The 27,463-nt window shown below is 37.3% G+C and overlaps 1 protein-coding gene across 1 annotated transcript; it reads right to left on the bottom strand.

The window, feature by feature from the left end:
• Positions 1-105: 105 nt before the first annotated feature.
• Positions 106-27,463, bottom strand: rgma (repulsive guidance molecule BMP co-receptor a). The gene is made up of 4 exons (XM_057835891.1): positions 27,086-27,463; positions 18,013-18,128; positions 11,746-12,263; positions 106-4,991 (listed from the first exon to the last, which is right to left on the bottom strand). The coding sequence occupies exons 1-4, from the start codon at positions 27,097-27,099 to the stop codon at positions 4,347-4,349; spliced, it is 1,293 nt and encodes a 430-aa protein (XP_057691874.1). The 5' UTR covers positions 27,100-27,463; the 3' UTR covers positions 106-4,346.

Genomic DNA, 27,463 nt, shown 5'->3' with positions numbered 1-27,463 from the left:
TAATTTATCACTGTTGCATTATATCACATTTTTAAGAACTCGGCAAGGAATGCATCAAAGAAACTGGTTATGGGACCATGTATAAAAGTGGTCGAAATGCAAAGAAGTGTTTTCCTCTTCTTCCTCCGCCATGTCAAGTTGTTCTGCGCGAAGATGTCTAATTTATATTTGTGACAGCACCACTCTTAATGAGAAATGCTCTTGTACATATGTTTGGACATATGTAATAAAGTTTGTTAAAGATTCATTCCAGACTCGCATACTTCAAAATTGCCAGTGTCTCTTCAAATCCACTAGAGGGCAGTAGATGACTAAGAAAATGAACACTAGTACGCTTCACTTACATTTTCTTTTATTCAATAAATAATTAACATTACAAACCGCTGGTTATTTTTTTTACATACAGTTTGAACTATTGGGCCATTTCCCAGCTGTTTTATTATTTTAAACCTTTTAAATTCCAAACAACAACAACACAAGAGCTAGATGAAATCATAAAGTGCGTTCATTTGGCAAGCATGAGCAGCACAAAACACAAAAGGTGAAAATTGGGATTTGTGCTGTTCGTGGCCCTGCAAAAAAAAAAAAAAAAAGTCTTTTTACAATATTTGACTTTCACAGTTAATATCAAATCAACACAAGCACACACTACACAATCTCACGTCAGCTACTATAAGTCACAATACAAAACATCTACAAACACAAAAGATGTGGGAGTGTATCTGTGCAATTTTTAGGTAAACAAACGTGATTTTTTTTAAACTGATTATTTGGGGACCAAAGTATTCGGTGTGAAAAATTCAAAATTAAAAAAAAAAATTCTAGTGTTAGTATCTAGTATTTGATGTTATTAAAGAAAGCTTGTGTTAGACATTTAAAATAAAATGGCACGAAAATGCAAAGAACAAAAAAATCCAATCACTGCCATATGAGTTTGAATAAAAAAAAAACAATTTACAAGGGAAAAAAATTACTTGTTGGGTAAAAATGAAAGATGCACGATAATTATCGTCCGATAAGGGCAATTATTACATCACACCGATAATCCAGATTTTAAAAAATTTAACCGAAAATGGATTTCAATAATTATATAATTGATTTAGTCTCCAAATGTGCGCAATCGACGCAGTTTTGTCCAATTCTGCGCCGGTGCCTCAACCTCTCCTAAAGGCATTTTTGTGCAATTAAGTATTCATTTTGTAAGTATTATTATAATAATTGATATACATTGTTTAGATGTTGGAATTTACTACCTGTTCACATTTGATGTGAAAAAGTAGCAATACATTCTCTTTTTGCACAGTAACATTTGCTCTTGTGTATAATTTAAAATTGTATATATATATATTTTAATAGAATTATCAGCTTGACGTTATCAGATACCTGCTCAAAGGACGAGGAAATTATTGGTTATCGGTAATCGGTATCGGTTGAAAAATGCATTATCGTGCATCACTAGTAAAAATGTAGGCATTTTGAGCAATCTGAGTTTGTATTTAATTGTTACATAGAATCTTTTGATGCTAAAACAATAAATTGAAGGTGAAATTTTAGGGGGAAAACAAACAATAAAATCTTTTAGAAATCTCAGATGGCAAAGGTAAATTTTGAATCTTTAGTTAATTTTTGTTTTTTCAATATTTGTTAAATTCAATAGAAATAAAATGCAGTGAGCGATAAAAGTGTTAAAAAGTAATTGCCATGAATGTTAGTGTTTTAATACAATTCTAAGTTTAAGAAAAGTTACTAAATTTTTTAAAAGTACAGATTTGAAATTCAAACCCAAATGGCAACAAACCACTACGAAACGAAAGTTTTGGGGGGACTAAACTTTCTTAAAATGCTAAGAAAAAGATAATTATTTGTTCAGAAATTTGATGTTAAAAATCCTAATAAACTCCAAAAGCACAGATAAACTCCCATCCAAATTCCACAATACAATCACTTAAATTGCGTTGCTGCTGCCGTCAAAGCACCCAAGGGAAAAAAAAAAAAAAAAGGGCAGCAGTGACGAATACTTCAGTGTAAAAATCAACCCAAGACGATGAATAATCGAGCTCGCGTTAAAATAGGGACCAAATGCCGCTGGTTCAGTTTGTTGGCACGGAGGCTTGTTTCTTTGGCAACCACTCCAGCCTCCAAATCACATCCACGTGAATGATGACGCTACGCCGTATTTCCTCAAATTGTGGCTTCCGTTCAACACCCGCCACAATAAACAGCTTTCGAATGAGCCGCCGCGTTCTGCGGTTTCTTTAAATAGGGTTGCAAATGTAGCGGAATTTTCAACGTTCGAAACTTTCCAAGAGAACTAATGGGAACTGAAGTTTGGCTTTTATTTGCGATTTTTTTTTTCTCTTCCAATTCATCAATAATCAGCAACAGAGTTGTAAAAAACCTTTCACGATGATACGGTGTGTTTTAATTCTTTTGATAACGATATTACAAAACCTGCCACGAATCAATCGATTTAAAACTTTCACTGTCAGTCAAATTTCACCTATATCAACTCATAATACAAATCAGTTTGGATGTTTTAGTCAATTTTGTTGCCAAAACATTTCAGACACTTGAATGAAAACTAGTCTTGTTCTGATTAGACACAGACACCGTGGTATGAAAACGTCAAGGTTTCAAAACCGTAAAAAATTTCCGTCATACCTCCCCTACGGGCTAGCTAGCCAGCTATTTTTCATGTCCCAAACATAAATGGAGAAATCCCTCGCTTGCAGCTGCAAGGCTCAACCTTCCCTCACCGGTTTTTGCTCAGTGTCAGTGAGTCAGCTGTGCAACACGATGGCTGGAGGAGGTGAAACTCCTGAACTTTGTCTCCATCCAAGAAAACGAAATCGCGGGTATGGGAATACTTCGGCTACAGAAAAGTTAAAGATGGCCGCGGCTTAGAGGAGGAGGGCCAACCAACATGTAAATCATGTTTGCGGAGGGCGGATACCGAAGAGGCAATACCTCCAATATGATTTCGCATTTACACAAAATTAATGGTTAGTAAACACTGTCATGAACGTTTCCCACCAGCTACGAGAGATAACTCCAGTGTGTTTAGTGTGTCTAGCGGTGGTAAAACATGTTTTTTTTCCTCTCTCTGGCAACTGTGTTGAGAAGGAGAGTGTGTGTATAATGTAAACACGATATGAGTCTTACACGTGCTTTCTATGGAGAATAATTATTTTTCTCCAGATGGTAATAATGTTGAGCTGGGAATGTGGGTTTAGGTTTACCTAAAGGACTGCATTTATTTTAATTTTATTTAGTATATTTATTTATTTTTTTAACATTTTATTTATGTTCCAATTTGCTAATACGTTTTGAAAAATAAAAATCTTTTTCAATGGAAAAAACTTTTTTTTCTTCTTTTTTAAACACCTATAACGTAACACATTTTAGAGCTGTAATTGCAATACCGTCAAACTGTGATATTTTGGCTTAAGGTTATCATACTGTCACAATAACATACCGGCACATGCCTAGTTCTGATACAATTTTTTGGCACCCGATACCCAGCTGTGAAGCATCGGCCCACGCTGATCCTATGCCTTTTAGACAATCCTGTATTGAAATATATTGAAACACAAAGTACTGCGTTCACAGTTCCATATTAGCGGTATTTGTTAGTACTTGCTAATACTGATACCGTCTTTTGGGAAAGTGTAAACTGAAATATATTGAGACACAAAGCTCTGCATTCACAGGCCCTTCAATAAACGGAATCGGCACGTTATTAGTACTCACCGATACTATGCTGTTCGGAAAATTCTATAGTGAGACAGGAAGCGCTACGTTCACAGTCCTAAATTAGTTTCAGTAAATTGCTTCAGCGTCTTATTTGTTAATAGACGCCGTTACTGATGCCAGCATTTTAGTCTACTAGTGTCTGTATCGGTCCAAAACTAATGAAAACTATTCTTTTTAACAAAATGGCTGATCTAAAACATGACCATATTTCGATTTGATTGGATCGTAGCTTAACCAATCTATGTATGGATCCAGAAACATGTATCGTTACCAGAAATCTTTAGACGCACAAACTGGGCTCATCTCATGATGAAAAATGTGTATCGCTGCCAACTGCTGGCAGTTGTGCAGCAGTACAATTTCCGCCTAGCTTGAAAATCACAACAGTGATAGCCCATTCCGAAGGAAATCCTAACCTATTTGCTAGCATTGACGGCAATCGACATCTGATCCATTTGATCTGATATGCTAGTAGTCCCTCCCAGTCAGAATGCATTTGACGTCTTTTGTTGTCAATGCTAGCAAATGAATGGAATATTTCCAAAATTCTCCATCTTTGGAAAACGTGAAACCCTTTTGCAACCCTACGAACCCTACAAAGCAAGCACGCAGCCCAGGAGCACAACAAAAATTTTGAACAGGAAGTGTTGGGTCGTCATGTGCGAGGCGGCCATATTGGTGAAAGCGTCTTTCTCGAAAATGTGATAGCGCTTGCTATTCGAGTGTAGCATCTTGACGTCCTCCAGCGCGTAGTAGGCGGCCATGGTGAAGTTGATGTCGCCAGACGACAGGAGGTCAAAGACGCACGACTGGAAGTACAAATCCTCTACAGGAAGTCGTTCCTTGCACTTAGCTTTCGCCGCACGGTAGGTGAACCCGCTAGATCCTCCGACGACCTTTTTGAAATCGATTCGCTGGTTGGCGGGACAGCCGTGCAGACACAAATACAAGTCCTGGTTGTCGTCCTCCTCCACTGAGCGCACCACGTCCTCTGGCATGCGTACGGCGAATGTTAAGTAGCGGCCCACTTGCCGGACCACTACGGTGGTGCCGATGTAGCGGGCTTGGATCTCCACATGCTGGCCGGGTACTTTTTCCACCACTCGGAGGGCGTTGGCGCCGTGGCGCTCGCCGCCGTTTTTGGAGCCGTCGGCGAAGGCGGCGGGGAGCTCGTCCGTCTCGGCGTGATACATTTTCTGGTCCACGCACTCTTGGAAGTTCTTAAAGATGATTGTCAGCTGCAAGATGATCAAATGAATCCAAGTTAGATCATGTTTCATCAATGAATTAAATCCTTTTGATAATACAAAAACTGTCATTATAACGCTAATATACAGTTCAATGAAAGATGCCCTTGAGATGCTAATGAACATGAAATTGAAATTGTGTATTGAATAGGGCTGTCAAAATTATCGCGTGAACGGGCTTAATTAATTTTTTAAATAAATCACGTTAAAATATTTGACGCAATTAACGCACATGCCCCGCTCAGATTAAAATGACAGCAGTGTAATGTCCGCTTGTTACTTGTTTTTTGTTGTTTGGCGGCCTATGCTGGCGCTTGGGTCCAAATGATTTTATGGGTTTGAGGAGTGAGCATGGTGTAATGACAACAACAACAATGGCGAGCTACTAGTTTATTTTTTGATTGAAAATTTTACAAATTTTAATAAAACGAAAACATTAAGAGGGGTTTTAATATAAAATTTCTATAACTTGTAATAACATTTATCTTTTAAGAACTACAAGTTTTTCTATCCATCGCTTTAAGAGAATATTAATAATGTTAATGCCATCTTGTTGATTTATTGTTATAATAAACAAATACAGTACTTATGTACCGTATGTTGAAAGTATACATCCGTCTTGTGTCTTATCTTTTCATTCCAACAATAATTTACAGAAAAATATGGCATATTTTATAGATGTTTTGAATTGCGATTAATTACAATTAATTAATTTTTAAGCTGTAATTAACTCGATTAAAAATTTTAATCGTTTGACAGTCCTAGTATTTAATGCTCAAAAGAATGAATATTCACATACATAAAGGAACATTCATAGACAAGAAATACTATAACACTTACAGGTATATCCTATTTTAACGAGCCAAAAACAATTTATATCAACAGAATTTTGTTAGGACTTCTACTACTCTATGTTACTATCAGAGCACTAAACTGCTTCGCAGTGAGCAAGGTGCACATAAGTAGGCCAAACAGCACTTGTGAACCGTAGTTCCTTTCATAAATTCCTTGCATTGTTGAGTCAGTTTCTTATATTTTTATTTATTAGTGGCTTTGTATGTTTAGAATTTTGTGTCTGCTGATTGAAAGTTTGACTGTTAGAAGTGCTGTTTGCAAGAAGCACGAGCTGATAATTTTATATTTATTGTGGAGTTTGCATTTTCCCCCCATGCCTGTGTGGGTTTTCTCCATGTACTCCAGTTTCCCCGTACATCCCAAAAACATGCATGGTTGCTGATCAAACATTCTAAATCGATACTAGGTTTGAGTGTTTGTGCGAATGGTTGTTTGTCTCCTTGTGCCCTATGATTGGCTGGCAACCGATTCAGGGTGTTCCCCACCTACTGCTCATAGTTAGCTGGGATTGGCTCCAGCACCCCCGTGACCCTAATAAAGATAAGCAGCTTGGAAAATGAATGAAAAAATAAATAATTGATTGATTTTACTTAATAAAAATTGAACTACTCTAATTTCTCACATGTTCAGAACAGATTCATGAAAACTTTCAGTTAAAAACATAATTAAAAATGAAGTTTAAAAAATTGCCATTAAGGCTGCAGCTATCAATTATTTTAGTAGTCGATTAATCGATGAACTAGTTAGTTCGAATAATCGAGTAATCGGATAAGGAGCATAAAATTAAAATACCTGAGCTGAGCCTCAAACGGTACAAAAAAAAAAAAAATAAAGATCTAAGTACAACAAACGAACAATTGGCTAACTTACATAGCAAAGTCCGCTAGCTTAAATGCTATAAAATGCAAAAAAAATTTTCACAATGCTCTTAACAAATAGTTCAAACACATATTCCCCCCCAAAAATGGCTAAATATAGGAAACAACTAAATTAAAAATAAAAAAAAAACATTAGCTCAAGCAAAAATTTGGGTTATGTTGGTCTTAGTTATGTCATATTCTCTCTTCCCATAAGAGGGCAGTGTGTCCACCCAAATCAATAAAACTAAAGGCAAACACTTTCAAAACAAACCATTACAACGTCACTTTAATTAAACCAATACTCAAAGCAGCAAAATATAATTCAAATCTTTTTTGGTAATAGAATTTCTCGAGTTCAGCGATTAATCGTTGCAGACTAATTGTGATAATAATCTTGATCAAATGAATTATGACCAAGATGCTATGCAAAGCTGCTATTTTTTGGATAGCTGGAGCTAAGCATGTCTGCAAATAATTATTTAGACCTGAGCCCCCCCCCCCCCCCCCCCCCAAAATGCAGATATATATATACCCACCAAACTGAAATCTTTCTACGAATAACGGAAAAGTGGACATTCTAAGTAGTGTCTTCACCATGAAGAACAAAACAACTGACTTTTATTGGTTCAAAAAATATACATACAGTATATAGACTGATGCATCAGGATATTTGTTGAAATTTCGGCTATGAATTGCGTATTAATTTGCCATATCAACAAAACTCAAACTCAAGGGTATAATTACAACTGTCTTTATTACCCAATGTCCATTAACCCTCTCAATCAAAATCTTTCGCCATCAATTGCAGCCAATGAGTTAAAATCCCTACAAAACTCCAACCATTAATTTAGTAAATTCCTGGTTTCGTGCCATCTAGCCCACCACCCAGCTTCAGTGTCACATTTCAGCTAGCTCAACACGGGGGGGAGTGAGGGTGAGGCCAAGGTAAACGCGCTCCCCCCAAAAAATAGAAGCCAGCAGTCTGAACCGTGTGTAAAAATCAGGCCTCAGTGTGCAGACACAAAGACGAGCCATTCATCGCTCTGAAAAACCTGCCAGTGAACCCCACAACTATGCTCCGGGGAGTGGCGTCTAGGGCTAGCGCTTAGCTGTGTGTACACTGCTGCTTATGTAGCCAGACTGGTCAGCAATATGGACACTGACGAGTCATTGTCAGAGTGCCGAAACTTCAAACTCTTTCAAATTGAAGAAATTCGGTGAAAACGACTGTTATTCCACTGTAGTCAGCCAGCTTCTTTATGTGCGCTACATTGCTTGGCTAATGCTGATCTCTTAGCAGATTGTTTGCACAGGTGCCTTTGGCTAGCTGCCCTTGCTTTCCCTTTGTCCACACTCAAGTCTTTGCTTTGCTTCCAAATGGTGTGCAGTAATAAAAAAAATACAAATGGAATGAGTTCAAAAGCTAAAAGAGAGGCCTAAATGTGTAATTGAATGCCATTAAGAAATTTTTAATGAGAGAAAATACAAAATACAGATTAGGGATGTGACAAAATATCGAAATGGTGATATATCGTGATACTTTGTATCCCATAAGGTTATCGATATGCCCCTGCCAAGAATCGAGATACCGTTTTAAAAAGGTGTCAATGTCTAAAAAAATAAATAAAAATGAACCAACAAGTTGCTACCAAAATCTTCCACCATTATAGTGTCTCAGTTAACTCTAAGGCTGCATTGACGGTGCTCGACGCGCAATCCATTTAGACTGGGAACATTTGTTCATTCGAAACCAGAGCATTCACAGTCATTCTGTCCGATTTTCAGGGCATTTACAGGCCACTTGCTGTTCATTTTTGGGCCTTTACAGAAGATTTTCTGTTGAATTTGAGTCACTGCGTATTCATTTGGGTAATTCCCAGGTCACTTCTTGTTCTGTAACTACAAATAAACAGGAAGAGATCCATAAAATACCCCAAAATCAACAGGAAGTAACTGAAAATCAACAGGTAAAAGACCTTAAATGGCCCAAAATTACCTCATTGCCTGGCATTGGCTGCCACTACCAGCCATAGACGTTCAATCCGTTTGAAGTGGGAGGGATGGCAGCGAATGAACGAACGTTCATTCGCTGCCACCCTCCCAGTTCAAATGGATTGGACGTCTACTAGTGATAAACTCATTCCAATTTACAGCAGAAACTTGTTTTTCTGTTTATTAGTTGTTTGTAGAATATCCTAGAACGATTTCCTGACCAATGTATCAATAATCGTTAAATTGCGATATCGTCATGTCATCGTTATCGTGAGCTTTGTATCAAATATCGTATCGTGAGGTACCAAGAGGTTCCCACTCTTAATACAGATACAGGTAAGCAATGTTAGCATGTAGGAATTACCATCTTTTCTTCCATGTCAACTTCCTAAACAGAATGTAAATAACTTATTGATTGCCATAGACAATGATAGACGTCCAATTCATTTGAACATCTATTGCTGTCAATGGCAGCAATGATTTAAGAACAAAACCATGCTTAGTAAAGATATGCCTCAAAATACTGTACTCAGCATGTAGTTTATGCCAACAGAAAAAAATAAAAGTACTTTATAGTAAATATTGCTGACAACACAGAGACGGGAAATGCTCATAAAGATCCAAGAGTTCTTTCTGTGCTGGAATTTTTTACGAACACCAACATACATCATAAATCTGTCCATTTTCTCTTGGACTAGTCCTCATTAAGGGATTAGTTTTTTCTTACTGTAGCTGTTTGTATTTTGCTTTTGTCTTGGACTTTTTGTTCCATCGAATAACCAGTTGAGAGTCAGTATCTGAGTCAGTATCTTATTGGCTCCCGATACGGATTCCTCTACCTGGCTGTGTAGTTTGACCGATGCTCATACTGTACCGATACTAGAGCTGGGAATCTTTGGGCACCTAACGATTCGATTAAGATTACGATTCAGAGGCTCCGATTCGATTATAAAACGATTATTGATGCACCCCCTTCTTTTTTTTAACGGTTTGTACATTAGTTCCAAAATTGTTCAAAAATCCTCTCAGGCTAAACCAAACTACTATTTCAGTATCATGTTAACATATAACAGTAAACAAATATACAAAAATAACAGTAAATAAAATACTCCAGTCCCCATTCTGTATCAGCAGCTTTACACTACATTCAATTAATTTCTTGTTGTGAATCAACCGTTACAGTTGTTAAAATTGCTTCCGTTATTCCATAATTTCCCTTCTGTCTACTTTTGAAATGTAAAGTTTTAAAACTGTTTCATCATTTAAAGATAGATTCAAGACAAGATTTTGCCGATTTAGGAGTATTTTAGATAAAAAGTTAATTAGATTCGCTACAACAGAGCCCTCTAGAGAAGTCTACTGCTTTAAGATGGCGGCTGTTTATTAACGCCGGCAAGTCCGTCATTTCGCATCTCTGTTTAATAATACATGTTCTAACACCGCCGTCGTCTGTCATTTTGCATCTAGTTCTACATATATATGATATCTACTGTAGCCGTATGTTTGTAGCAACTAGCAACCGGGTGTTGTTTGTAGCGGCTGTCGGCCGCAGTCAGGTATGATTGATTTTTTTTTTTTTATCTAGCGGCATGAGTTGAACATGATATTTACTCTCGGTCCGTTCCTCATTGCGTCCCAAAGACCGCGCCTACTGAGTTTTACTTCCGCTTTACCTGGTATAAGTCAATAATCGAAATTTGGTTGTTTGTGAATCGTTCTCGAATCTTCCACGGCCGAATCGTGATTAATCTAAGAATCGGAAATTTCACACGCCTCTAGTATTTATATATAATTTTTACATATTTTATTTATTGATCAATAACATTATAAATGAATAAAATGTGACGGCTGTATCTAACCCCTTTTGTACTGTTTAATGTGCATTTTCAATTGTGGCCGAATACTTGGGCGAGTTTATGTGATTTTTTTTTTGGATGATATAAGGACGCTAACTCATACATGCTAACCGTTTGTTATTGCTATATCAGCAGTTACTTGTAAAAGCAAATTTGAATTGCTGTTATTCAAGATGAGACTAATTTAATTTGATTTTCTTTTAGTTGATTTTATGTTCCTCACTAGCCACGTTTACATGGAGCCAAATATTCCAATTACAATCGGTTTAGATGTTCAAACCGAATAAATGTGTTCCATATAAACACCTCATTCGGAATGAACAGGCCCAAACCGAATGGAATTTCATTCCGTTTCACAGGGGTGGAATATTCCTTTTCCCAAACCGATTAGAAGTAAAAATATATCATGTAAACAGGGGAACGGAATGGTGTCTGGTTGCGTTCTTTCTGCACATGCTCCGTACTGACGTGGTGACGTCACTTGGTGACGTAAGTAACATCACTTGCAACATGGCTTCCAAGCACAGCGCACCTACAGTAATTGGAGTCCGGCGGAAAGTTTGTATTTAATTCAAACTTTAAAATAATTGAATATAATTGCTCGCTTAGACGGGCGTAAAACGAGGAACAGTGAACTATTTAAAAAAGTTCACGAGAGGTTACAGGAAGCCGGAATAGACCGGAGCGTTGACCAGATTAGAAACCGGTGGAAAACGCTGAAAACCGGCTACTACAAGGCAAAAGAGCAAAACAGCAGCACTCTGACGATCGATCTCCATGTTTTGCAACGTGACGCTTTGTTTTGATTAATCTGCGCATGTCAGACGGCAGTTGTCAAACGTCCTTTCGGAATAAAGGCAGACACATGTAAACGCTGGATCGGAATAGATGAAGTGACATGTAAACAGGTGATCTGAAATTTCCATTTGGAATGATTTGAATCGGTATGAATAAAAGTCAGCATGTAAACGTGGCTATTGTGTCCCAAGCACATTAGCACATTATTTCTTAGTACTAGCCGATACGGATGCCTGCATTGTATTGCCATATCGGGGCCCCTTCAGATACTACTACTGGTATCGGTGCAACATTATTCGTGAATTAATTTTTTACTGAAAACACAAAGCGCTAGCAAGTCAAGGCACTACTTCACTCACAAAGTCATGAGAAAATGGAAATCACCTTGCTCGTGGCAGTGGCTGAAGATCCAGGCAGCACGGGGGTGTTGGTCACCTGGACCGACAGGTATTTGTTGTGAATGAGCGGCCAGGCGCCCTCCACTTTACACGTTTGGAAGTCATCCCCGAAGGTTCTCAGGTGTGGGTCTCCGAAAAAGCCGCAGTGCGTGAAGTTAGGCTGCGCTGCGTTGCGCGGGAAGCTACGCTCGTAGTGGCAAACCTCCGGCCCGTCAGAGCGTTCCTGGCTGTCGGGCGGCAGAGGAGGTGGCACGGGAGGGAGTGGGGTACGGGGGCGCGGCTGCGAGGTGGGTCCCTCCTTGGAGCAGTTGTGCTGGCTCATGAGGTCTTCGATTCCATGCTGAGCCGAATGGTACGCCAAATCACCTCGGCAAGTTCGAGCAGTACGCCGTACGCAGTTGTTGTATGCGCGTAGCGCCGTGCAGAACTCCTCCTCCGGCCCGGAGCTGGTCGTGGAGGCCCAAAATTCGGAGTTGCACTTGAGGATCTTGCACTGCAGGGTCACTAGAATGGAAGAATGACACCATAAGTACCGGTAACTCTTATCGATAACCCAGGGGTGAAAGTGGCTAGAATTTCTTGCTGGAACTCCCTGACGTGAAGGTCGCCACAGAGCCAGAAATTTTATTTATTAATTTTTTTCCTTCATTTTTTGTGTGTGTGTGTGTGGGGGGGGGGGTGTCAAACCTCTTAAACTACTGAATGCAAAGAAAACTGTTTTTTAGAACAGTTATTTCTATAACACATACAAAAACTGATTTTCATTTAAACTTGTATTTTTTTCAATGATTTGCAAAATAAAAGTTAACAAAAACAGCAATAACCCCAACCTCCATCTCCTAATTTTTATTTTCCCTCATTTCCTCACATACTAAATGCCATATCTCAACATACCTACTTAAGAACATAGGATGTATATTAAAATTGAAGTTCATGGAAACATTTACTTTTTTTTTTTTTATAACAAAGATATACGTTACATACATTCAGGAAAATAAGTACAAATGACTTATTTGTGACTTATTGCCCTTTTTTGTCACATAAATTCAACAACCTTTTTTTTTTTTTTTTGCTGTTCCAGAAAACATGCACATTTGAACCAATCAGAGCTAACTACCTCTGCTGATCACATGTCAGCATGTCAGCAAACTGAACGGATAAATGAGTCCAGGCGTTTTGCTTTGCTGCGTGCATTGGCACATTGATGTGGTTCGTCATCGTCAGACTCCGATAACTGCAGCAGCTGGGAAACCTCCATGCCGTCCGCGGAATAAAATAAATAATAAATATTGGTGGAAACGGATTACGCTACACAAGCACTTTATTATGCTTGTTGTTAACACTTGTGTATGTAAATCTGATGTTGTTAGATAGTTTTATTCTTGGAGATGAAATGCATGTGTGGCAGCTTAGCATTTTTTTTTTTAAATAGCGTTTTGACAGTTGTCATCATATTTTCGGAATCAAAGCACCATGTACCGGAACAGCATTCCGGCCCTGAATCTTATACCGGAACTGCGTTCCTGACCGTTCTGGCCCACTTTCACCCCTGCGACAACCTAAGTACAAAGTATTGTAATATATCACCATATCAATATACAGTGGACCCTCATGATACGAGCACCTCACCTTCTGGGTTTTTCACCATACGAGCATGATCATGAGAGAAAATGTGTCTAATTATTCGAGTAAATCAGTGCTTCTCAATTATTTTCTGTTACGCCCCCCCAAGGAAGACGTAAATGTTTCGCGCCCCCCCCCCCAACTCTCTGCCGCCACTGTAAATAGTATCATTCGTCTATATTACTATTATAAGTACGCCTCAGCCTAACATTGTGTCCTTTTTTTTCTATTAAAGAAAAAAAGTAACATAGATCAACTTATAATAAAGTATAACTTTTTTAACATTGTGTTGCTTGTAATAGAAAAGACGCGCATCAATTTGCCTGAAGTTAAAAAAAAAAAAAAAAAAGTCACATCCAAACTGTAAAAATACACTCAAGGTACATTTTTGACCATTTGATACTGAAAAATAAAATGTAATAAAATCAGTAAATAATAACAAATTCAAATTGATTAGAAACATTTACTCTTCAGGACAACATGCCAAAAAATTTGACCGAAAAAAAAACAAAACTGAATAGAAGGGGGGGAAAAAGGTCTTTGGACAGAAGGAAAGTTTTTATTTTCGCTGATTCACCACAGTGCTCACTGGTTTACTGATATAACACTGACAAAGCGGGACGATTGTGACAATTGGCAATATTCGGCACATTTTCGCTGAAAAACAATCAAGCAGCTTATCAATGAGATTGAGGTCTAATGTCTTTAAGTGGCGTCTTAATTGATTTGGCTTCTCCGCTATAATCATTTTTAGACTCAGTAAACAGTGGTCTTTCCTCATTTCCCACTATATTAAAAGTCAAAGGCAAACGGCCCGAAAAAAGCGCATTCTCGGCGGCCGAGGGAGAACCGTAGGTGAGGGCGGTGGTCGTGACGATCCCAAGCCGAAAACGGCACTTCTCGGCCGGACACGTGAGAACCGAAGAAGACAGTGGGTCGCTGCGTGAGTCCAGCTCTGCATGAGTCTCTTCCGTGTGCTCTTGCTTACTTCAAAAATACTGCACGCACTTTGAAAATGAGAGCGCCACTGCCACCCACGGAGTGGATGTGCAAGTACACTTTATTCTAGTACGGCAAAAAAAAAAAAAAAAAAAAAAAGCATGTTCCCCGAGGTCACTCGCGCCCCCCCTGGCATCGCTCTGCGCCCCCCCAGGGGGGCGCGCCCCACCATTTGAGAAGTACTGGAGTAAATGTTCACCATACAAGTGCCAGAAAGGCTTCTCTCTAGCTTGCTGTGTCCCAGTGCCTCGGCATCCCACCAGGTGGCATGCGAGCATCTCGCGTCAACAGAATTTATCCATCTGCCTACCTCTTGACTCATCCTGGACCTCATTGTCTAATTTTTGATCAACATGCATCCAAATCATTTGTGCTCACAAGTGAACATTAACTATGCCCCCCAGGAAAATGATCTGATTTGAAACAAAGCATGAAATAATAGGAAAACATGAAAAGAGTGTGTTTTTTAGTGATCTTTGTAAAGACTACAAGCTCGGCTGGCTTGCATTTTGCTATGTCGCTAGAAGACTAGCCCTCATGGTAAATGCTTTTACAGGTAGTCCCCGGATTACGACATACTTGACTTACGCGATTTCGACTTTACGACGCCGGAGTCTCATCCGCCATTTTGTCTCTAGTCTTTTTTTTTTTTTTTGTCGCACAAACAGTACCTAATTGTACGTCAAAGTATCTTATTTATTACTTTGTTTGCTTAACATGACTTGCTCCGTCCTCACTAAACGTGAAGTTGTTCAGCTTGACAGACAGCAAAGCAGTTGTGCTTTTTGAAGCTTTTTACTTTCTTCACTTTTGACAATTTGTAAAGCTGTTCAAAGCGGCACGCATTTTAACAATAAAACACTCAAAACAATTGGTGTTCAAACGTCCATCTAGTCTGATCAATATGTACATTCAGTAGATTAAATTAGCCTAATTTCCCTCTCAAAAATCCTCTATCTTAAATTGTACGAATCCTAACATATTTACAATGGCAAATCGCTCACACATAACTCCACAAACTGTGGCTCTAAACCTAATTTCAAATGCATTTGGTGGAAAACACAGACAAGGCTGAAAAAGCCGTTTCTGATCTTGCACCGTCTTTAAAATAAACTGCTGTATTTTAAGCCAAAAGAACTGTTGTGTTTGATGGAACAATATATCTACTTGCTGCCTTAGCAGATACATGGCGCATTAAGTCCCCAAATTATTTTTAATTTGTTTGTTTTACCCTGGAAACCCCCATTTACAGATGTCGCGCAACCGCTTTTGTTTCAACCAAGCCATAAATAGAAGGTAAGTAATCGTATTTATTATTCGAAATGTCTGTCATTTTTAGCTTAGAATCATTAATTGATGTCTAATATTTAATATATTTTTAATATTTTTTACTTTTTTTAAATGGCCTCCTGTTCAGAATTTTTCTTCCCCCAGAAAATTGAGATTTTAAGATGCCACCAGAGGGCAGTGTATCCTCCACCAGTAAACAAAATACAATACTTTAGGACTTTTTGGATAGTTATTGAATTTTTAAAGGGTTAATTCTGACTTAAACTGAAATTCGGATTATGTCGCCAGCGTAGGAACAGAAGTCGTTCGTAACCTGGAGACTACTTGTATACAAATAACATTGTTTTTATACTTTAAATGTCTTTTTCAGATTATTTAGCCTTAAAATCATGCATTTAATTATTATTTAGGGATAACATGGGGGATCACGGGTTGTGTTGCACGCATTTACTGTAATTCAATTATTTCTTATGGAGAAAATACATTTATCATAGAGGCACATTCGTGTTACGAGGTTAGCCGTGGAACAGCTTGTGTTCCTATTATGAGGGTCCACTGTTATCACACCCCTAGTTTTAAGTAGTGTGGGGGAGTTTGATAACCACTACACTAATCTATCCATTTATTTGCATAAACACTCAGCGATTAAAGTTTGTTACTTCTTCAAGATCCGATTGGCTCATTTCACAAGTTCTTTAAACATTACTCTGTGTTGTGGTGCTTTTAAGAAGCTGGGTGGGGTGCCTAAAAACACTATAAAGTTACACTTTTAAACACTAGCCTCCTTAAAAGACTCATCACTGCCTCCAAACCCTAACAGATGACAATCAAGACAAGCTAAAATCTCAACTATCAGCACGTTATCACCTTGTTGTTGGATGGCGAGTGACTTAAGAGGGAATAGTGATAAGGGTTTGGCAAACATTTAGAGCTGAATGAAGTGGGGTGAAAATGTCCTAGTACTGTCAGTCTGTTTATTTGAGTTATAAAAGAGCTTTTATGAGTATAGTTTCTACTGTAGTAACTTTAAACCTGTCAGTGTTGTGGTTCTTTATAAAGGAATGACCTAAAAAAGGCTCACATACAGTATCAAATTCACACACGCACACACTTTTTAAATTAGTTTTAAAGACAGAAATAAAACCAGCTCAACACTCACTCATTTTTGTTGGTATGAGAAAATGTAAGAGAAAAAAGTATTAACTTTCCACGAGCTACTGTTAAAAAACCGAAAGCACTACCCATCCCCCAAACAAAACAAAAGCTGGGAAAACATCTTCAAATTACTTTTTCACTTAACAAATTCAACATGCTGATTCTATAAACTTAAATGATCAGGTTTAAATGTATATAATGACAATTTCGCCCTTTGAAACTAGACATTTTCCCCGAATTTCAGAAGTGTTTTCCTCTAATCTGGCACTCGTTACCTCCCATTAACTCATTGGATGCCATTGACGGCGACAGACGTCCAATCTATTTGGACTGGGAGGGCTGGCAGCAATCGTTTGATCTGGCACTACCCAGATGGCAAACCGACGTAGAAAAGATGTTGGATCAACATTCCGCTGTCTTACATCTTATATCGTTGAATCAACGTTACTTTTGCACCTTCAATTAATGTTGTTTCAACGTTGAAATCCTTACAAAACCTAAACGTCATTTCGATTATTAATAATATTGGAACAATGCTGAATCAATGTTATGTTTTCGACCAAAACGCCCGTTCATCCATAATTCAATTATTTTTCAATTATATTTCCCGGTCAATCATAAATCAACTATTTGTCAACATTAGTTCATCAGCTATAAAATAATGATTAACTCAACCATCGCCTGACATACCATAGAACAACGTTGTGTCAACGTCTCTTGACGTTGGAAATTTCGATGTCAACCACACTGATGATTTTGATGGAAAATCAACGTTTATTCAATGTCAGCCTGCTATCTGGGATCATTACTTCCTATTAGTCACCATTAACTCATTAGCTGCCATTGACGGCGACAAACGTCCAATCCATTTGGACTGGGAGGCCTGGCAGCAATCGAAATGAAAGATGATCACTCAATTCCAGCTATCAAAATTTTAATGGATTTGACAGCTATCACTGTCAATGGCAGTGAATGAGTTAACTGTTGCAAAAGTGTTCCCATTGAGCTCGCTTTTGCGACACTTTTCTAGATTTGCAACACTTTCAGTAGCGCCAAATATTACAGATTTAAACTCAATATCGTCGTCATAATGGAGGAAAAGTGTCCCATTTTTGTCAGAACTTGTACAACTACGCCGTTTTTTTTTTTTTTTTTTAATCATTTTGGGAATAAAATGCCTTCTTACCTGAAGGAAAGAGCGACAGGAAGACAGCAAGAACTCTGCACACTTCAAGCGCCGAGGGTCTGCCTCTCTTCCCCATAACCATCCATCCAGCTCGGGGTCGCCCTTCACTCCTCTGCCTGGTGGAACGGGCGACACAACGGGGGACGAGTTGAGAAAAGCCCGGAAAAAGACACCAAAGTCGGCCACGATCTCTCTCATCACTCCCCCTCCCCGCTGGTAATTGTACGGAAAGTTAGCTTAGCCAGTCGCGGTCAGAAAGGCGGCGAGAGGGTCATTTGTTTCCCTCGCGGGAGGGAGCCCGGGGTAGCGGTAAATGTGTGCGTGCCAGCCAGGGAGAGAGAGAGGGGACTCCCGGCGAACCAATCACTGTTCGGAGCCCCCCTCGGCACGAACTCCCACCTCCTCACGTTTCAAATTACACCTCAATGCGCTGATTTGTTCGACTATGAGCCACTGAGGCGGTTACAAAGCAAGTAGTTTGATTATTTGAGTAATTATTTAGACACCGTATTAACATAAAATTGTTTTAAAAATCCGGAATTTCAGCCTTTCGCCTGTAAATATCGTCAGATTTCTGTAGTCCCCCACGAAAGCAGATGAATATTATTTATGTTTCAGTTATTGCCATAAGCGGATTTTAAGGGGGGCCAGGCCCCCCCGGTTGCCGAAAAGTGTCATTGCATGAAATTGACTTTCATATATATATATGAAAAAAAAAATGTAAAGCAATAAAACTGCAACAAAAATGAATGAAATGGACAAAACAATATATTTCTATAATGGATCAAAATTATTTTTCGAACAGATCATATGACTAGCACCTTAGAGGGTCATTTGCTTTGGATATAATTTTCAACAAAAAAAAATAGGAGGACAATTTATTTTTTGAAATGATTTTTTCTTTGATTGAAAATATTGATTGAAGAAGTGAACATTGATTGAAGAACTTTTTTTGGGATTGAATAATTTAGACACAAATCTCCTACCCATTATATGGCCCAAACACAAAAAGGATTGCTTCAATCAAAGAAAACCTTTTCAATGAAAAATTAAGTGTTAATGCAAAATTTTCAATCTCAAATATTTTTTCGCATTCAAATACGTTCGCTAGAATTTAAATTTGTCTTTTTTTGACTAAGATGTTTTTTCTTTTTGAAAATACATATTTTTTTGAAGCAACCTTTTTTTTGACTGAATAACAAAGACAAAAAATGTTCTAGCCAAAATATGGCCAAAACACTAATCAACATTTCTTCAATCAAAAAAGTTACTTCAATCAAAAAAAAAAAAACGACTCCAATCCAAAAAAAAAAAGAAAAAAAATTCAAAGAAAAATAGCTTTCACGTGCATTGTTTTCAGTTTCAAATTTATTTTTGCATTCAACCACATTTTTTTTTCATTGAAGCAACTTTTTTTGATTGAAAATATATATTTTGATTGAAGCAACTTTTTTTTTTTTTTTAATTGAAGCAGCTTTTTTTATTGAATAATAAAGACACAAATCTACCTCCATATGGCTCCGCCCAGGGGATACAATTTTTGCCTGGGGCAACTACATTGGCACGACACTGGTGAGCGTACCATATTCAGTGGATGACGATCTTGGCGAAAAGTATTGTTGTCCTAAGCAGCCTGATTTAGAATTCCCCTCAAGAATGATGGCAAACAAAAAACGTTCAATGTCAATTTATTATTGTAAATATTCTTTTAAGTTGATTTTATTGCTGACGCTGCGTTTCGGGGTCATCAACATGTTGTGCCACCCTGACCCAAAATTTAAACTCCTCCGCCTATGATTATTGCCTGCCATTGACAATGATAGCCGTCCAAATCATTCTGACTAGGAGGGCTGTCATTCGACGTCCAATCATGTGGCGTTTAAAAATTAAAACTCTTTAAATTATCACTAAAAGGCGTCCAATCCTTTTGAACAGGGTGGGTGGCAGCGAATAAACATTCTTTCATTCACTGCCAACCCTCCCACTTCGAAATGGATTGGACATCTAGCGCCGTCAGTGGCAGCCAATTGGCTAATTAAGATGAAACATTGGCAAAATATGCTTTAACTTTGGTAGAAAATGATTTAACATTTGTGTCTATTTTTCTGACATGCCACTGAACTAACCAATAATGTATTCACAATTAGTATTCAGACATTTTCTCCACCATTAGATTTAAATATCACAATAAGTTAGTATTCATACATTTTCTGCACCATTAGATTTAAATAATGACCTGCTTTTGAATAAAGGGTTAACATTTTAAAAATCTGATCAATCAGAAAAAGGTCATTAATAATGAATTTTTAAAAATAGGATTTTTGGTAATTAAAAAAAAAAAAATCATAACAAAGTGTCCACATAGGTAGGCAATACGTCTAGAGCTGTCCCGACTAGTCGACATAGTCGACGTCATCGACGACGTAAATCCGTCGACGAGCACAACATCCCGTCGACGGTTAATGAAGGGTTAAAAAAATATATGCGTGGAAAGTTAGAATGTCGGATGCTCTGTTTGCAAGCGGGGAAAGCGGCACAAAGCCAAAAAAAGCGCACCAGAGTGTCCAAAACATTGACTTATTTCAAAGAAACAAAGGAGAGTACACTCTTCTGTCCTGTCTGTTCAGTGCCAAGCTTGGCTGCGCGTCGGCCGTGAATAAACAACTCAAGCGCCTTCACGCAGTTTGAAATTTTTTTTTTTCCTTCATTTTTTGTACACCAGAGGGTGCTGTCGCCTTACTAAATAATAATGTTTCATTGACAATGGGCCTATAAGTGCTATTAGTATTGTTCTTAATGCTAATTGAAAGGTGTATTTCATGTTATGGTTTATTTTAATGTATAGAAAATTATATAAGGTTAAAAGGTCATAAATATATACAGTATATACAGTCATTGCACTCAAGGGAGAGATTGTCAATGATAAGGAAATAAGGTAAAGGCAATTCATATAGGCAATTCATTGATATATAAATAAGGTTTAAAAGGAAAAAGGTGAAAAGTTTTTGTTAATTTCTAGTTGTGTTGCTTTATTTGTGTGCACCGTAGCTCTTACAGTGTGTTTACATCAAGGATGGAATAAAAGTTGTAAACCATCAGTTTAAGAGACCATCTTATCAATCGGGATGCTACACTAGTTAATTCTATCAGCATTTGAACTCATTGTTTATTTGTGATTTATTATTGTTATTTACGTGTTTATTTGTACTTTAATGAATAATTTGAGTGTTCCAATATGTTTTTTGTGAATTGATAAGCGACAACAAAAATTTCATTGCTAAATTAGTAAAAAAAAAAATTTAAAAAAAAAAAAAATTATTAGATTAGTCGACTAATCGTAAAAATAGTCGGCTGACTAATCGGGAGAAAATTAGTCGTTTGGGACAGCCCTAAATACGTCATTTAAGTCACAATATTAACATTTGTTATCCAAATTTGGTTTATATGACCCAAAATGTGGTCTCAATTATTATTATAATATTCTTTTTTTTAATTATTATTAATCATTATCTATTTTTTAAATTTTGTATTATATTTTTATGATGAATCATTGCTGTATTTTATATTTCCTATGAATGAATACAATTATAAATGAATAAAATGGTAATTAAAAACATAAATAAAATTCAAATGAATTAAAAATAACAGTAATACACAATGGGTATGGCCTCCAATAACACGCTAAAGTTTATGTTGTTAAATTTTAATTTCATGATATTTAACTCATTGCTTGCCATTGACAACCATACACGTCCAATTCCTTTCAACTTGGAGGAATGGCTGTTAATGCTCAACTTTCAATCCTATTGAGAACGCTAGAGATCCAATCCAATCGTCTAGTGCCGTCAATGTCAGCGAAAAAAGTTAAAATCAGGCGCTTTTTTTTTGGTGGTAGTAACATAGTAATGGAACAGCTTGAGGTTTTGAGGGTGTGTCTGTGACAAATGCTTGACACCTTGTAAGTCACATGTTTTGTCCCTGATTGGTCGTTTTTCCTTGGGTGCGGTGCTTCCAGCTCATATTTATCATGTATTGTACTACTGTCAAATTCTAATAATGCTTTAATAAATGTGAAAAGGATTTTCTGACAGACATTTGTTAAAATGTGAATAAAAATGCATTGTACCAATGGGGCTTGATGTGTAGGAAGATTAAAAAACACAGAACAGAGGGGGTAAAACCATGCAAAGCCAATGAAACTTGCTTTCTACAAGGTTTTGCTTCCAGCATAATAATAGTCACTTACAGTAAATTGATGGATAGAGCATAGTTACATGCAGACGACATTAAAGTTTTAAGAGTTGGAGTCCTACCACAATGGAAGAAATGACAAGAAAAAATACTGTCCCTGTCAACAATTTGTGTGTGTTTGTTGTACAGCGAGCCAAGAGGCGCATTCCTTCAGTCCAGGATCCCCAAAGCATGACAAACAATAGCAGTTTTTTTCCCGCAGAATAATTGACAACCAGGAGGATGTCAACAGAACAGGGTGTCCCTGAACTAAAATTTCATTTTCTCAGTTAAAAATTCACCCTAAAAATATTTGTCCTTTGTTTACGGAACGTAACCGCACATTACATGTGGACATTAGGGCAACACATGATGTTTTGATTATGTTGGCATTCCAAAAATTGAAACACATTGTTTAACTTAGGGAAATTGTGAACATAATGAAATAATATGTAAGTGCAGTAATGTATGGTTTAAAATGAACCAACACTAGAAGAACCCAGATTCCGTTAAGTGATGTTAAGTGTACTTAGGTTGTGGCCAGATGTCATTTTTCAGAAAGAGCGAGGAATTTCTGTCTTCAATCCTCTCACATATGATGGATTTGATCTTGAACAAGCAGGGCTGAGCCTTCACACGTATGCAACAAGGGTGGCCCTGTGCCGCCGCATTTCAAGTAATGGAGCCCAATTTGACAAATTATTCAGGCCTGTGGATGGAGACACATTTTCCTGATTTTTTTCTTGACACTTGGACATGAATTATTTTGAGAGACACTCTCAACAAAGCATTAGGACAACCTCAAGATAATTGTTTCTCAGCGGGAAATTATCTATGCAGTATATTTACATTGGCAGGTAACCATGTGGTATAGTGAACAGCTATAGAAAATCTTATAGACATTTTGATATAAATCTGCATATTAGGTCAGGACAGCCTTGTATCCATCATTTTATACGACTGGATGATTGACCGCAAACCATTGTGCATGAATCTAAAATGGCATTTTCAAACTGGAACTGCTGTTTGTACAAGTTTTGTTGTTGATCATCAACTAGTGTGGAAGGGGAAACATATTGAAATAACACCTCTTGTCTTTAATATTGTGTCAATTTGTCATTTTTATGAGCTACTAAATGGCATGTATTGTTGCCTAATAACATTATGACATAAGTTGTTTTTAGCTCAATGTCATAATAACTATTAAATGTGCTTACTAAAACTTTTACTTTCCTTTAAGTGTATGTACTACACAGACATTGAGGTCATCGTAATCGACAAACATCGAGTTGAGGAAATGAGATTTATTTTTTTTAATTAACTCATCCATATTGGACAATCAACTATTTTTGGTAAAAACTCAATGTAGTATCGACCTGGCGTTAAATGTAGGGCTGCAGCGATCGATTATTTTAGTAGTCGATTAATCCATTAACTAGTTAGTTCGAGTAATCGGATAAGGAACATGAAAAATTAAAAAACCTGAGCTGAGCCTCAAACGGTATAAAACGGTATTAAAAAAAAAAAAAAAAAAAAAAAAAAGGATCTATGTACAACAAAAGAACAATTGGCTAACTCAAATAGCAAAAGTCTGCTAGCTTAAATGCTATAAAACGCTATTTTTTTTTTTTTAGTGCTCTTAACAAATGGTTTCGACACATATTCCCACAGAAAACTGCTAAGTATACATATAAACTAACTTATGAATGCATTGAAAAACCATTAGCTTAAACAAAAACTTATGTTGGTCTTAACATGGAGCAGCTGGATTCAGCCATGTGAAATGAGGCAGTCTAGAGGGCAGTGTTGCCATCCAAATCACTAAAACTAAATTCAAATACTTTCAAAATAAACCATTATAACGCCACTTGAATCAAACGAATCAGAAAAGCAGAAAAATTTAATTTGAATCTTTTTTTCTAATCGAATACTCGAGTTAATCGATTAATCGTTGCAGCACTAGTTACATGGACATCACATTATGCGTCATGTTGGTGACTATTAGTGCTGCAACGATTAATCAATTGAGTAATTCGATTAGAAAAAAAGATTCAAGTTAAATTTTTCTGCTTCAAGTATTAGTTTAATTAAAGCGTTGTTGTAATGGTTTGTTTTGAAAGTGTTTGCATTTAGTTTATTGATTTGAGTGGATACACTGCCCTCTAGTGGCAACAGTGAATATGATATAACTCATTTCACATAGCTGAATCCAGCTGCTCCCTGTTAAGACCAACATAAGCAAAGTCTTTGTTTGAGCTGTTTTTTTTTTTTTTTTTTAATGCATTCATTATTTAGTTTATAGGTATAGTTAGCAGTGGGAACATGTGTTTGAACCATTTGCTAAGAGCAATGTAAAAAAAAAAAAAAAAAAAAAACATTTTATAGCATTTAAGCTAGCGGACTTTTGCCATGTAAGCTAGCCAATTGCTCTTTTGTTGTCCATTGGTAAATGGTGTTATACTTATGTAGCGCTTTTCCACCTTTCAAGGCGCTCAAAGCGCTTTACACTATATTGCCATCTACCTACTGGTGACGCAGCACCAGGAGCAATGTGGGGTTCAGTATCTTGCTCAAGGATACTTAGGCAAGTTCATCAGGGCAGAGAATTGAACCCACAACCTCTGGGTTGGGGGACAACTACTCTACCACTGAGCCACGCCATCCCCATTGATCCTCATATATTTATTTTCTTTATACCGTTTGAGGCTTGGGTCAGGTATTTCAATTTTTTATGTTCTTTATCCGATTACTCGATTATTCGAACTAACCAGTTCATTGATTAATCAACTACTAAAATAATCGATAGCTACAGCCCTAGTGAGAATATTAACATTTAGTGTACAACTGTGGCCTACATGACTCTGTGTAAATTTTAGTGCTGTCAAATTTCTTGCGTTAACGGGCGGTAATTAATTTTTTTAATCACGTCAAAATATTTGACGCATTTAACGCATGCGCGGAATGACCCACTCATGCATTGCTTCAAACAGATTACAATGACGCCGTTTTTTTGCACATTGAGAGCTAAGAGGCAGAGAAATGTGAGTGGACACAGGCGTTCATTGGACCGCGCCGTTTATTAAGCTTCGGCAACTCCTTCCCAACAAACATAAGTATCATTTAGTAAAAGCACAACAAAAAATAATATTCCTATCTCTCAAAAAAAAAAAAAAAAAAATGTTCACAATAATGTTCACAAAAAAAGAAAAAAAAAGAAAAGTGATTCAATCTGTATTAATGAGTCCCTATTCCCACACAATGCAATGCAAAGAGAACTGGCATTCCCAATCAAAATAGCTATGCAAAATACAAATAAAACTTACTCAGACTTTAGTCAAACTCTATTCAAACATTTCGTTTAGCTCAACAAATACACTGGATGGCAATATTTAGTCACAATATACAAACTATGATGCTGGGAGCCATTTTCAGGAGTCTAGTGAAGACAACACACTCAACACTCAAATGAACGTGAATCACAATAGACCCAGTCTAAAAAAACAACAACAAAAACTGGGAGCTATGGCGTCAGTCAAGGGACAAAACACACTCATTGGCTTGGTTTCTAAGTAATTTAAAACTCGCCATTGATAACTTGTGGTGTATTTCAATCACTACCTTACGTAGTTAAAGACACCGTGGCCATTGTTGACGTCACTGCTCGGTGATGTCAATAATGGCGAGCTGCTAGTTTATTTTTTAATTGAAAATGTAACACATTTTATTAAAACGAAAACATTAAGAAGGGTTTTAATATAAAATTACTATAACTTCTACTAACATTTATCTTTTAAGAACTACAAGTCTTTCTATCTGTGGATCCCTTTAACAGAAAGAATGTTAATAATGTTAATGCCATCTTGCGGATTTATTGCTATAATAAACAAATACAGTATATATGTACAGTATGTTGAATGTATATATCCGTCTTGTGTCTTATCTTTCCATTCCAACAATAATTTATGGAAAAATATGGCATATTTTAGAAATGGTTTGAATTGCAATTAATTACAATTAATTCATTTTTAAGCTGTGATTAACTCGATTAAAAATTTTAATCGTTTGACAGCCCTAATAATTTTATTACTAATCATAATTGTGTGTGTTTAAAAAAAAAAAAAAAAATTACCTTCGTTAGTAGTTGAAACATACAGAAGGCGGAGATTAAGTGTTCGATCCCGTGTTCAAGATAACTCAAGAACGAATAAAGGGATTATTATCAATTTTGACGGATATTTTTAGAACTAAATTAATACGTTTATTATGAATAAAAACTCAATAACTAAATACTCAATGGTTGTGGCCCCCAATAAAACTCTAAAGTTGTTTTATTTTAAATGTCATAGTATTTAACTCATTGACGGCGCTGGATGCCTAATTTATTTTGACTCGGAGGTATAGCAGCGATAGATTGGACGTCTATCGCCTTCAATGGCAACCAATGAGTTAAATGACTTCCTTTTAAAGGGTTAATGAGTGAAATGTAGGGTCACGTTACTTATAGAGGCACATTGCAGCAGTAAAACATCACGTCATCCAATTATTGCATTGCAGCAGTCAAACCTTTCTTCCAATTCTAAGTGATATACATTAACCTGCGCATGTAGTGTCAGTCAGACTAATCCCCGTTCCAACAGATGGCGCTTGTAAAAATCAACTAGACCTCGACAAAAAACGCACATGGTGTTTACGAGGGCACCCAAACCTGTCATTAGACTTCAACCTTATTGGACAAGTGGTTATTGCTAATTGCAGCTGTCACGCTATTAAGGTTTTACAGGTTTTTCATTCATTGACATTTCTGGTAGCAACAGTTGAAACAAACAAAAAAGCACGAACCAACCTTTGCGACTGCATGGAGTCCTGCAGGAACCCGGAGGACGGCGGACCAGACGCAGACGCCGTCTGGGGAGCCCCTTTTTTTACCCCCACTCAAATCAACCCGTCCGGTGTCAGTGTAATCCCAAATTAGACGCACTCGGCGGCTCTCTGCGTGTAAAATCCGCAAATGTGCACATGACGTCCGCCGTGGGAATAAAAAGTGCTTTTTCGGAGTTGTGGTTCATTCAGACCGACGCGGATCACTTCTTCTGGATCCAATCGACCTCCAGTCGATCGGTAAAGAGACATAATGTGGGATTAAATCCTACAATTGAGCACATCTGCGCGTTTAATCCAACCGGTGTGGAAAGGAGATCAAATTGAGGGAGGGAGGGAGGGA

Source organism: Corythoichthys intestinalis, chromosome 5, assembly GCF_030265065.1.
Source record: "Corythoichthys intestinalis isolate RoL2023-P3 chromosome 5, ASM3026506v1, whole genome shotgun sequence".
In the NCBI taxonomy this organism is placed as follows: Eukaryota; Metazoa; Chordata; class Actinopteri; order Syngnathiformes; family Syngnathidae; genus Corythoichthys; species Corythoichthys intestinalis.
The sequence above is the reverse complement of the archived record's forward strand: the minus strand, read 5'-3'. Positions and strand labels throughout refer to the sequence as shown.

Excerpts from the sequence above, each read along its gene's own strand:
- rgma (XM_057835891.1), bottom strand. Across the intron at positions 12,264-18,012 it reads CCTGTCGCTCTTTCCTTCAG|TGACCCTGCAGTGCAAGATC; the intron begins GTAAGAAGGCAT and ends CTTCCATTCTAG. Across the intron at positions 4,992-11,745 it reads CAGCCACTGCCACGAGCAAG|CTGACAATCATCTTTAAGAA; the intron begins GTGATTTCCATT and ends ATCATCTTGCAG.